Source organism: Mastigoproctus giganteus, chromosome 4 (assembly GCF_048544385.1).
Source record: "Mastigoproctus giganteus isolate SK-2022 chromosome 4, ASM4854438v1, whole genome shotgun sequence".
Classification (NCBI taxonomy): domain Eukaryota; kingdom Metazoa; phylum Arthropoda; class Arachnida; order Uropygi; family Thelyphonidae; genus Mastigoproctus; species Mastigoproctus giganteus.
Window position 1 is genome coordinate 192982109 of NC_143578.1, and position 14567 is coordinate 192996675.

Here is a 14567-nt window from a genome sequence, read left to right on the forward strand (position 1 = left end):
ACACTGAACCATGAGGAACTCCACTAATAACATTAGTCCACGATGAGCAGTGTCCATTAATTACCACTCTGTCTTCTGCCACCCAACCATCCCTTTATCCATAGCAACAATTTTCCACCAATGCCACACTGCTCCAATTAGTGCAGCAGTCTTCCATGTGCAACAGTATCAAAAGCCTTTCTAAGATCCAAATATATAATATCAAAGTTATTCCCTGCATCCAATTCTTTTGTGACTACATCATAGTATCCAATCAAATTGGTCAGGCAAGACCTTCCCTTAACAAAACCATGCTGTCTGAGCTATAAATGAATTCTTATCAAGATGATCCTGCAGTGCTTCTTTAACCAGTGCTTCCATTAATTTTCCTGGAACAGAAGTTAAACTCACAGGTCTATAATTACTTGTGCCAGCCTTTGATCCTCCTTTGTGAATTGGGGTTACATTTGCACATCTCCAGTCTGTGGGCACCTCCCCTGAGTCCAAGGAAGCTCTCATAATTATGGCTAACGGATTGCTTACTTCCTTTGCTGCCTCCTTTAATATAACTGGATAGATCCCATCCACCCCCAGGTGTCTTGTATTTATCTTCAACAATTTCTCCTCCACTTTACTCTCAATTATTACAAGATCATCTAGCTCACTGCCAGTGTTTACTTCTTCTATGGCATTTCCCTTCCTGAATAACTCCTTATGTATGAATGTTGATGCAAAATATTGATTTAGTTTGTTAGCTAAACTATGGTTCAACTATGGCTTGTTTGCTAAACTATGGTTCAACTATGGCTTGTTTGCTAAACTATGGTTCAACTATGGCTTGTTTGCTAAACTATGGTTCAACTATGGCTTGTTTGCCAAACTATGGTTCAACTGATCATGAACAGTTGAACCATCGATATCAAGTGGACCAATCTGATTCATCCCCTTCCTTCTAGAGTTTACATAAGTAAAGAACTCCTTGCTGTTTTTCTTTGCATCTCTTGCCAAAGATTTCTCGTAATTTGCCTTCGCCTGCCTAACCTCCTTTGTAACTTGGTTACAGATATCTATCATAGGCTTCTGTGTCACATGTTAATTTATATGTATTCCATGCATTTTTCTTCTCTGCCATATGTCTCATTAGTTCATCTGACATCCATTTAGGCCTGAACCTTGAACAATATTTCTTGGTTGGCATGTAAAGCCTAGTAGCTTCCAAGATAAGTTCTTTGAATGTTTCCCATTTTGAGTTTGCTTTTGGTAACATCATCAGTTGGTCCCACTGTATAGAATTTAAATACTGTCTCAGACCATCATAGTCGCCTTTACGAAAGCAATAACCCTTCCCTTTACCCCTGATGGTAGTTACCTCCTTGAGTAAATCCCACTTCAGCACATTGTGATCACTGCCACCTAGTGGTTCCTGTATCTGCAGATTCTTAATGCATGAAGAATCACTACCGATAATCAAATCAAGAGTATTGCTCCCTCTAGTTGTCTCCCAAACATGCTGATTTAGAAAACAATCATCCAATAAATCCACAAAAGCCTTGCTAGTGTGTGAGTGACCAACCCACAAATTCCAGTCAATATCTGGGAAATTAAAATCCCCCATTATAAGCAGCTCTGATTTACTGGCTCACTATTTCCCTGTACAGTTTCTTATTATACTCATCAGAGTCATTAGGCCTATAGCACACTCCTACTCTCAATTTTGATCTCCCAATGCTTATGTGACACCAAACTGAATCGACACTGCACTGTCCAGCGATGTCGACTGGCTTCACTTCCTTGGATTTTATGTATTTCTTAACTAATAGCATAACCCCTCCTCCCTTCCTATCCTGTCTATCCTTTTTGTAGACATTTTACTCCCCAAATTCCAGTTCTGCATTACTTATATCTGTGTGACACCACATCTCTGATATCCCAACAATATCCACCTTTGATGCTTTGAGCAATACCTCAAATTCATCAAATTTATTTACCCAACTCCTAGCATTGGTGTACATGCACCTGTTCTTTTTCTTAGCTACCCTAACACAACCCATGTGTTTACTTGTACCCCAATGACTCCCAGCAGTCTCTGAAATATCCAGCATCTTATTTTCCAAGCTGCTGCTCATTCCAATAGAAGTAGTGGAAGAATTTCTTTCACCTCTGCCAGTGGCTACTGTTAATCTATTAATCCTTGTATCCCCCCCAATCTAGCAGTTTTCCGACCCACCTAACACTGCCTCGATAGCATCAGCAAACATTCTTGAATCCTTTCTATTTAAAGTGTATCCCATCCCTGTAGAAGCAGTCTCTCCTGTTAACAAGTCCAGACCAGGCTGAAAAAAATTCTACCCCCTGTGCCTTGCACAATCTTTCCAGGGCTGAATTGATCGACAGGGCTCTCATCATATACTCCCTCCTATCGTGTCTGGTCAGAATTGCAGACACTTTCAAATTCAATTCAACCCTAATTCACGGCTTTTTTTTCAACAGTGACTTATACTTGTTAAGTAATTCCGCCAGTCTCCTACTCTTAATATCATTAGTACAACTATATCACCTTTTGTGCCCTTAAAAGATGATATCCGTTCTACAACACCATCAACCTTTGCCCCTGGCAGACATACCCTGGCAGACAAAGCATGTTTCCCGTTTCCCTGACAATAGAGTCACCAACAACTACTAGTTCCTTTGGGACCAGCGCATTCTGCCTTGGGGGTTGCCGCTGTGTTGCTCGATGCCCAAGTGCAAGCTCTGGCATTGGTGTGGGCAGCTGAGAGCTTGATGGGCCCTCACTTTTAATCCTTCGAGGGCATCCACCCTGTCCTTCAATCTCTCATATAGGCCCATAACAACGCTGAGTTATCGCCCGATTTCCTTGCACTCCTTGCATCGCGCACATACAAAGACATCCCCGATGGCAGTATGTCCCGTACCTGACTGCTCCACAAAAATTTAAGGAAGGATTAGGTAAATTATTAGAGGAGATGTATACTTATGTTTTTTGATGTGCTGTATAAATTGACTTTCTTGCTTCATTTACTACTACTAATCTTCACTTCCATTATTGGTCAGTTACATGATTAGTCTTGTAAGTTTTATGGTGCCTAATTAATATATTTTTGACGATTACATACAAATGTGTTATTTTATGAGTGTGTATGGATTTTAAAGACCTCGATAATTCAATAATAATAATATTATAAAGTATATAAAAAGCTTACATGAAATAGATAAAATTATTTACCTGTACAACTGTACCAGCCATGAATAACTCCAAAAATAACCTTACAGCACTTCTCACAATACTGATGGGGTCGTTCTAAACATTTCAATTCAAATTTATGTCCCATAACTAGCTTTCTATCAGGAACAGCATCTGGTGATCCATCCTAAATAGGCAGGGAGGAGAGGTAAAAAAGAAAAAAAATCCAATCAACCTTTTAACTATATAAGTTGTACATTAGTCAAATGCATAAGCACAAATGAATGAAATTCTACACCTGATATGATATTTAAGAGTAATACAGTAAAAAAGAGTAAAAAAGTACTAACACTTTTTTTTTGGTTCATACCTATCATTACTTTGCTTTTATCTTATTTGAAAGAACTGTCTTCTCATTAGGTAAGATCCAGTAAGTATATCAGCATAGCTACTAACTCTCTGGATTTACAATGAAGAATCTTTCTTTTTGATCCATTTGACCCTTTCTATCTTTTTTGAAAAAGATAGATTTTTCTCTCTCTCTCTGTCTCTCTGTCTCTCTCTCTCTCTCTCTCTCTCTCTCTCTCTCTCTTCCCCCCCCCACAAAATGCAGTAAAATTGTATTAAAAATCTGAATTTTTAAGGGATTGAGTTTTTTCCCCTTAATTTCATTAAGGAATATGGCCATGATAAACATTTGAGAATAGTTTGTGATAACTATTCAGTTAGCCATAAAAAAAAAAAAAAAAAAAAAAAAAAGCAAAGTTTATTCTGCAGATTTTCATATTCAATGTAATGTATATGACACAGCACAGGGCTGACATCTTCACTTAGTTCAAAAATCTATAAAGATTAATAAAAGAACGTAAAGTTTATTAAAAACTAATATAATTAAAGATTTATTTTACAATTAAAAATTACATATTTAAAAACTCTTAATTCGCCTTTACAATGGATTATAGAAATATAAGCCAGCACACCGGATTGCACTATAAAAAAATTAGTAGGGCTGACTTCCTCGTAAATCAATAGTTAAAAGAGAGCAATGTGGCATGTGCAAGGGAACAATGTGTTTAATGTCAAACTTGTTAACACAGTAAAACTTGACTGTAAGGTGTTTTATTTTACACATATGACAGAAAAAAAAAAAAAAAAAAAAAGCATCGGTGCAAGTTTAAATGTACCATTGAGGTAATTTGTACGTGATATGATCCAGTGAAGAATTACAACTTCAAATATTTAATAAACTTACAGAAGTTTATTATGCAGCTTCATGAATAAATTACGTAAACTGTCGTTGTTGAGCTTGTTGGTGCATCAGCAACTGTGGCTATAATGCACAAAACCTGTGGACTTAGTCTGGCAGCCAGTGACTTTCTACTGTGAATTCCTAGGACCAAAGTGTGTTTTCCTTATAGCAGTCAAGAGTCTAGGAAAATTTACCGCCGCGTCAGTTTATCGCATTTTACCGTCTAGAAGCAATGAGATGTGTTTGGTCAAATCATAAAAAGTTATTTTTATTTAAGTTTCTGCCTTAAGCTATGATTAGCTTATTTTTGGAATTCTATGAACTATGAGGGAATAGTACAGAAATAAAAAAAACACATGTATGAAAATATGTAATTTAATAGGTAGATTATGTATTTTAATAGTTACATGTATCACAAAAATAGTAAAAAATCCATTATTTGAACAATATAACAATTAGTTAATTTTAAACTAAACTAATTATAACATTAGGTATGTCATAGTACACTGCAAAAATTCAAAATGAATGTTTATGCAATCTTCAGAAGCTGTCACGTTGGGATAATTAATTACTAAGAAACTGTAATATTTACAACAGAGTATGTACATTATTAATAAGAAATATTATGCGTTATACCTCTTAGATAATCAACAATATCACCCCTTATATCGTATGCAACTAACAAGCCTTTTAATTCGTTCATCACAATCGCGATATTTCTTTTTTTTTTTTTTTGTTGCCCGGATCACTTCCCCTTAAATATTATTCAATGAGCATTTCGTTAATACTTTTGTTCTTTTTTAATGCAATCGATAAATTTCCAAATGTTGGGATGATAAGCAGCGACTTGTTCCTCAAATCCTTTATGCCACCCTTCAACAGTATTATTTGTTCTTGGTAATCCTTCAACAACAAGCTGGCATACGTTCCAAATTTCATGGGAATACTTTGGTGGTCAATGAAGATGTCGTCTGGTTGGGCGTCCAATCCATGTATGCACAAAATAAGCAACAACTTCTTGCGATTCTGGAGGAAAAACACCATTTTCACACAAATGTTCAAAAACGACCGTCACAATTGGAATGGGCACAAATGCAATTGCTGCCAAAATTCACATATTTAAAGCAAAATTAGCATCAGTTTCATAACGTTGTTTCAGAATTAATACATTGTGAAAAGTGGAAAAAACAACCCCGATGCAAAGCGTCAGGAAAAACTCTTCTGCAAGCATTCATCATTGCCATCTCAAAATCTCTACTTATTGATTGCGAGGGCATAGCCGGTTCCAATACTTTCAGCCACTGTAGTAGAGATACATACGTTTCCTCAGACTTATTAGGCAATAATGCATAAACTAATGGAAGCGATATTTTGTCCTTGAATCCATGTATCACATACAGCTGATAAAAAAGTAAGGGAACAGTTTTGAAAGTCCCATCGGCATACCAGTGTTCACTTTGCACAAACCCATGCTGTGTCTGAATTATTGCTGCAGTCTTATCTAGATGATCCTGCAATGCATCTTTAACCAGTGACTCCATTATTTTACCCGGAACAGAAGTTAAACTAACTGGTTTGTAATTACTCGTGTCACCCTTCGATCTTTGTGAACTGGGGATACATTTGCACATCTCCAGTCCATGGGAACCTCCCCTGAGTCCAAGGATGCTCTCATAATTATGGCTAAGGGTTTGCTTAGTTGCTTTGCCACCTCCTTTAATATAACTGGATAGATCCCATCCACCCCCCCCCCAGGTGCTTTTCTTATGTTTAATTTCAACAATTTCTCCTCCACTTTGCTCTCAGTTATTACAAAATCATTAAATATCCTACTACAATTTGATAACCTTCTGCCATTTTCAAACCTTAATAATTCCTCATGTGTGAATGTAGATGCAAGATACTCATTCAGTTTGTTTGCTATCTGAGCAGTATCATCAACAGTCGAACCATCGATGTCAAGTGGACCAATCAGATTCATCCCCTTCCTTTTAGAGTTTATATAAGTAAAGAAATCCTTGCTGTTTTTCTTAGCATCTTTTGCCAAGGATTTCTTAATCTGCCTTCGCCTGCCTAACCTCCTTTGTGACCTGATTACAGACTAGCTTATATCTGCCATAGGCTTCTGAGTCGCTTGGTAATTTATATGCATTCCATGCATTTTCTTCTCTGTTACGAGTCTCATTAGATAACCATTTAGGCCTAAACCTTGAACAATATTTCTTAATAGGTATGAAACTTTTAGTAGTTTCCACGATTAATTCCTTGAATGCTTCCCACTTAGAATTTACTGTTGGTAACATCGTCAGTTGATCCCACTGTACAGAATTTAAAAACTGTCGGAGACCACTGTACTCACCTTTACGGAAGCAAAAACCCTTTCTTTTACCTGATGGTAATTAAATCTTTAAGTAAATCCCACATCAGTACACTGATCACTGCCACCTAGTCGTTCCTTTATCTGCAAATTCTTAATACACGAATGATCACTGCTGATAACCAGATCAAGAGTATTACTTTCTCTGGTTGCCTCTCGAACATGCTGCTGCAGAAAACAATCATCCAATAAATCCACAAAAGTCTGACTAGTGTGGATTTATTGGATGATTGTTTTCTGCAGCAGCATGTTCGAGAGTAATTAGGGTAATGAATAGATTTGGAGATTGGATTGGATTGATTTAGATTTTATTGGCGCATTAAAGAAAATTTGATTCTTAATGATTCAGTGAATTCAAGTTGCTTTAGATAAAAACTACTCTGTTTACAGTATGCAATGTATTATGTGTAGTAATTTCCTTTCCCCCCCTCCTTTTGTTCAATTAGGAATCTGTTTGGAAAACTTTTAACTGTCAGTTTGACTGATGAAGGTTACCATAATAACCAAAAGCTATCTGTACCGTACGTATTTAATATACGTGTTTTATAATTTAATATTAAACTTGTCATTTATTTATTCTGTCTTCTGTTTCGCTCTGTGCTACGTAATAACTCACCATAATGAATCCTAAGCGCACAGGCCTCTTTAACTATACTGTTCAAATTTTTCAAAATTAAGTTTAACTTCAGTTTTTGAGCTGGATAAAGAATTTTATATTTTAACAAAAATTGCCTTCTCTTATTCCAAGTCATTCCAAGTATTTTTTCCCATTATAAATCTCAAAATCCTGCTAATTGTTATTTATTACCCTTACTTCTGATTTGGCATGGTGGATTGCTTCTGTATGCAATGGAGGCGACTGTGGAGGGAAAATGCCCTAGGATAGACAAAAAAAAAGACCTTCATCGAGACGTTGCTGGATGAAGCAGGACTTCAAAACTTTGAGGAACTAAAACAAATGGCACAGAAGAGACAAAGATGGTTACAGCTAATCAGAGGAACCAACCAGTCACAAGACTGAATTACTGATAATGATGACTTCTGATAGATTTTTGCTCGTGCCCATGCATTAACTAAATTATTAAGTCTGAATTAAAGTTTGGAGTCCACTAACGCATAATATAAGGTAACTTTTGTTCTAAGATTTAACTTACTCTAAATATAGTAAAAAAGTACACACAAAATCTTATTTTTTATACAAATTTGTTACATGAAGTGCCCAACTAAGACTATGGTCAATCCATAACCCAAGGTAACAATGATTTGAAATTTCTTCCACAGTTTGACATTTCCAATACTGAAAATTCTAAACATGAAGCCATTCAATTTATGTATTTTAATAGAAGGTGGACTGTCTAGAATTTGATGAAGTTTAACCAAAAACTTTGTTTTTTCAAAACTGAGTACTAATTTATTATTATTTAGCCAACTCTGCAAATGAATTAGATCCTGCTGTAGATCATATGTCATATTTAAGTTTTTTCCAACTATATATAAGATTATATCATCTGCATAAACTTTTATAGAAGATCTCTTAATTACTTCAAATATGTTATTTATATAAATATTGTACATTATTGGCCCTGCATAATAATAATAATACTTAAAATAACAAAATAGTAAAAATCTAAAAACAGACAATTATGTTTTTAGAGATTTATTCACAAATTTAATTTCATAATATATAAGGTATAAAATTAAGGCAAAAACATGCATAACAAAAAACATATGCACACAACAGAAAGCACCGTTTCCTCAATATGGCTGAGAAGTAACAGTGTGTGCAATAACAGCTGAAAGATTATTCCATATGTATTCACATGCCATGACCAATATAAATATGATGGTAATGACAGAAACAGCTATATATCAATGAATAACAAAGATGAGAAATGTCATCCAGTTTTGCATGTCAGAAGAAGGAAAGCCACAGAAATTCTGTCAGCTTGTTATCATGTATGGTGAAGACATCATTAACAAAGCAAAAATCACTGTGCGATGCAGTGCACCCATTTACCACACCATACACAATCATGCTGATTGACACATCTATTGCACAGTCCAGACCTTGCCTCTTTAGACTACTACTACCTTATTTAAACCACTGAAATGACATATATCAACAAAGAGATTTACAAATAATGATGTCATACAGACAGTGACAGGCTGCCTGAAGTCACTTGATTACAATTTATTGACAGCAAGTATTCGAATATTAGGTTTGCTAAATTTTGGAGAGTATAATATGAAAAACTGTCCCAGACCAAAATGAAGCTCACTTATATGAACTGATGAGAGAGGAGGGTCAATGTTGATTTAAAAGTGAAATTTTGGAAGGAACTAGGAAGGTAGAATCCCTTTTATTTAATAACAACAAATTTTGAAAAAGACTATCAAATTTTAACAGCTGTGGTAACTGACTGACTTGACCATTTTGTAAATGGCTTCTAAAGTTTAGAAAATAGAAAATTAAACCTTTTAAAACTTTTATTGCCTTGATATAGTAACATGCAAAAGGAAATTTTACTTTGCTTTTTGCTTGACATCTGAATTAAAGTTTGGAATTTAGGCTATAAAACTAGCCTAGTTAAAATTTCACTCAGACTTTAGATCAAGGGATGGCCAGCCTACGGCACATGTGACACAAATGACAGCACACCTATGAATTTTATGGGAAAAAAATTCACAACTAATATGAAAAATCAGAAATTAAGCTAAACACAGTTTAAATTCCACTCTTGTCAGAAGTTATAACCTTTGCTTCAATGTGATGGGATTCGATGGTTCATATTTACTGCCTTTTAACATTAATTAGTGCAGGTAAGTAAGTGCATTAGTGAGCTCCTTATGAGATTGATTCTGCAAGGACAAAAATCCTTATAAATCATATATTTATAAATCATATATATTTATAGATCATTTATTTATTAGCACTTATTGTCAAATTGTTTGTTTTTTTTTTTTTTTTTTTTAATTACAAATGCTTAGTATAAAATTCCTTTACATAGTTAAAACATTTGGTAACAGCAGGCATGGATCAGTATGGGAAAGGCAATGCACACAATACATTTCTAAAATATGTGATACACTACAGGAACAGGTTGGCCACTACACTTTAGATTACATACTACAACCATAAATTTGCATAAAATGGCTTACACATGTATAAAGAACAAAATTTTATATTATGCTAGAGGTCAAGTATCTATATGCATTTCCATGCAGTTACCAATGGCTGAAATGCAAATATAACGAAAACTATGCTTCCCAGACATGGAAAAGACCCTTCACATATAGTTTTCTCAAGAAATGGAGGGCTCTACAACTAATCCATGCAAAGGTGGGAAAAGCAGTAAAATTGTGACGATAATTATGCAGAAAAATGTAATAATTCCTCACTCTGAAATGAGTAAATTTGCACATTACTGTATCTCCATGTTGATAAATTATCCAAAATAACAGCTTTATATACCATACTTTCCAGATGACCCACAGATGTATCCTACACATTCAAAACCATAATTTGAATTATTTAATGTTACAACAAACATAAATTGTGGTTACGGATGAATCAAACTTGATTCATTACTTAAACTGTAACCCTTTCAATATTATCTACATTTAAATGACCTCAATATTATTTCTTTAAAATACTTTTGTCTTAAACATTATGATCTATCAAAATATGAATTAATACCTTGACCTCTTCTAATTTGAGACGCAATTGGACTAGTTTCATGATAAGTTTTTTTCGTTTATCAGGTTTCTCAGTTGATTCCATTATCATTTCTTTGCAGTTATCAATAGCCATTTCTAGTTCTTCAATTGCTGAAAATCCAAAATGACCCTGCAAATAAAATAATTTTGTAAATAGAGCTTTTATTTTTATTTATTTATTTATTTTTATTGACAAAAATGTAGCAAAAACTCAAGAATCAGAGATTGCATTTTTACTGTTGTTTTAAAAAAATTTAAGAGACAATCAATACAAAACATTTCAGAATGTAAAAACTAGAAAACCATTTCAATTCAAAAACAACAAAATATAAAATTTCCCCTGTACATTCTCAGCAATTTGAAGGAACCCCTCACTTATTTGAATAAGTAACGGAAAAATAAATTGTTTCCCCTTCTTAACCATTTCATAAATATGCACATACATATATTTTATCAATTGAGGCAACAAAGGGGTATCAATGTATATATATACACACACACACACACATATATATATACACACATATATATGTATACACACACACACACATATTGAAGGTTGTTTCCATACGTTATCAAAATGATACTGCATTTAAACAATCTTCAATTATGTATATATTATGTCTGTATATGTACAGTTGTCTTGAAACTGAGTTATTCTACCATCTATTAACTATGTTTACAAAATAATAATAGCGGTCAGAGTAAATGGGCCTGTTGTACTGGAATCCATTGTACATAAGAAATAATAATAACGTATATATCCAGTAAAACATAACTTTTACTTAAATAGTTTGGAGGTTTCAAGGCTGAACGTGTCTCTTTGTTAACAAATTCTAACAGAATGGAAACTTGAGATAAAAATTATTTTAACAGACAGAATTGTGGGTGCAGTGAGGTGTGTGAGGGCACGAGGTAGGCCATTCAACCATTAGATTAGAGTTAATTGCTGCTGCATGGACGTGCATAGTTTTGCCTCCAGTGCTTAGCTAGACTAAAAACAGTTGTCTCCAAGTCTCATGCCTTTTGCAGCAGTTCATAGCTCTTGGAATTACACAATATATTAAGTGACTCTAACCAGAGGCGGTGGCGAAAGTGTCAGGACTGGTCAATCACTTCGCACTTAGGATTGAGGTCATGGTGGGTTGACCAGAAGTGTTGCGCAATTGCAGACTGGTCGGTCTCAGCAAGGCGAATTGATCTGTCGTGTTCTGCAAGGCGGTCTCGAAGACGTCTCAAGGTCTCTCCTATGTAGCAGCTATCACAATCTTTGCAGGCTATGCGGTATACTACACTGCTGTGTAAGAGAGGGGTGACCAGAGCCTTTACATTGGAAACTAGAGAACGTAAGTTTCTACCAGGCAGCTGCACGCATTTTATGTGGTATTCTCAGAGGATTTTTGAGATCTGGCCCGACATGCCCGGATAGTAGGGAATGTAGGCGGTAGGCACATTGTCCTGAGTTGATGGTGGTCTCTGGTGGACTGTGAGCTCCTGTGGTTGTAATAAGCACTTGTCCAATATGTGGGTTGGATAGCCATAATTGATCAAGTCTGTCCTCACTCTGGAAATTATGTTTTGCCTAGCTTCATCTGTGCTGGAGTGGCTCCAAGCCCTGGAGAATAGAGTGTGGGCAGTGCTGTTGAGATGGGTAGGGGCATGGTCAGATCTGTAGTTGGTGAACTGTCCGCACCACATTGGCTTATGGTATACTGAGGTTTCTAGATGCGGGCCCACACATTTTACCAGGACATCCAAGAATGAGAGAGAGATCCGTCTACTTCTAACTCTAGAAGTAGAGTTAGTTCCAACTCTTCTAACCGCTAATAATAGTGGTTTTTACATTTATGATAGTTTCAAAAAATTAGCATAGGAGGAAATAATATTTTGGTAAGATCTGAAACAATATGGACTTTAACTAGGACAAGCATCATCTTCCATAGCAATACTGAAGAAATTCTCTGAAATTCATATCTAGAAGATGATGAAACTGAATCAAAGAATACATATATAAATGTAGAGGATATTACTACATCAAAAAGAGAGAGGGGAAAAAAAAAAAAAGTAATGCAGAGTTTTATTCTCTAACTTTTTTATGAAATTTTGACTGTTTTCATTTTTGACAATAATCACTACTGTTCAGCTATAAACTCAAAACAGAAAAAAAAAAAAAAAAAAAAATTAAAAGCACCTATGTACACAGTTTTTCAATTTTTACATTACAAACTTCTAAATTCCCTGGAAAAACTTACTTCCAGTAGTAACACATGCTGTACACTACCTGGAGAAAACTTACTAAAGAAAGGATTAATCATGCATACTGACTGGTTAAATTTCAATCTGAAATCCAGTTCTACAAATTAATTTGTGAAGTTGTCAAAACAATGGTACATCAATAATCCATAGAAATAAATCCTAACAAAGCATGTTATCTTTGTAATTAGCAATAGGAACACAATACAGTCTTCATACTCAGAATTATACAATTAGTGTTGGAGGTATCAATTCACATTCATGTGCAAGGTCTGATACAAGTTCAGCAATGTTTCTGGGAGGAAGCCTGTGACTTGCAACTCCTGGCCCCTCCCCATGCCACCAGAGTAGTTTGTTAGGAGAGCACAGCAAAGACAGGCATCTTCCATTAAAATAAAGTATGGACTAATTACTCTTGCAAAAAAAAGCAAACAAGGATTTCATCTTGATACCTTATAGCAGGTGTTCTTTTTGTAGAGGCACCTCATTTTAAATTTTTCTACACCACCTCAGTCTCCCTTATTCTAGTTTTGAAAATTATGAAATGCATGATCAGAAAATTCAATTTTGAAAATTGCTTGTTTAAAGCCTAAAAAACAGACACCTACACATTAAAACAACTTCAAAATGGGGAGAGAAAAAAAAAAAAAATATATATATATATATAAAATATATATATATATATATATATAAAGGAAAGTCTAAAAAAGAACGGAAAAAAAAAAAAAAATTTTTAGAATGGATTATGGATCCGGGACACTACTAGTAATAGCAGAAATGCCCAGTAACCATAATGAAATATAGGCAAATAGATTAGATAAATGTATGGGTAGGGGTGCTGATCTGACAAGTGTGGCAACAATAGAAAAATTAAGTGCCTGAAAAATAAAAGCAGATTACATAACAAATAAATATAATTAAATTAAAAGCAAATATGTAAATGGTACTTAATGCTCTATCCCAATATTTTAACTACGTAATTATGAAGTTAATTAACTACATAATTACATTTGTTATGTAATAAACTACATTTGTTATGTAATCTGCTTTTATTTTTCAGGCACTTAATTTATCCATTGTTGCCACACCTGTCAAGATCAGCTCCCCCTACCCATACATTTATCTAATCTATTTGCCTATATATATATATATATATATATATATATATATATAGAATAATTCGGGAGGCCTTTCTTAAAGTGTCAAAGGAGGCCATTCTTCAAAATTTTTTGCTAGTATAGTTTGGGAGGCATGTACAAAAGATACACAAGTAGCCCTCCCCTGGACCTATGCCACAATTTCCCCAACAGTGGTTCCAGCCCACACTATTCAGTCACCACCTTCAAATGTGTTTCTTTCCAGTAGTAAAATGAAATCTGGTTCCCTGTTTCATCCAAATGAAAGGTTATTGTCAATCCAACTTAGCACATATCTTAACTGATCGATGAAAGGCACCATCATTCATTGTTTTTGAGTTCGGTCAACGTGTTGCTGGTGCCACAACAATCATAGTCAGAATTATAATTCTGACAACAATAAATTTATCAAGATTAATTTAATTTTATTTTATTTTTAAATGGGCTCTTATGTACAGGATCAAGAGAACACAGAAAAATGGTCATCGTGCATAAAGATCCCTCTCATTAAGCCTTCTATAGATAATATGCCTGAACACAAGGCTTTCCACAGATCCAGCAGCAAGCTCAGAAGGCCCTTGGATCATCTCAAAGACCATGGGCAGTTCTTTGAGATGTGGTTTGTATGTTTTGAAATTGGTTCCACAATTTCTA

At 34.9% G+C, this 14567-nt stretch overlaps 1 protein-coding gene across 6 annotated transcripts in view; it reads right to left on the reverse strand.

The window, feature by feature from the left end:
• DEF8 (differentially expressed in FDCP 8 homolog) overlaps positions 1-14567 on the reverse strand; it is a 188322-nt gene that overhangs the window by 111480 nt on the left and 62275 nt on the right. For all 6 annotated transcript variants that reach the window (XM_090371955.1, XM_090371954.1, XM_090371953.1 and 3 more), the window contains 2 exons: positions 10505-10654; positions 3224-3368 (listed from right to left, as the gene is read on the reverse strand). In XM_090371955.1, coding sequence (XP_090228081.1) covers positions 3224-3368; positions 10505-10654 — 295 coding nt within the window. The remainder of the gene's footprint in view (positions 1-3223; positions 3369-10504; positions 10655-14567) is intronic.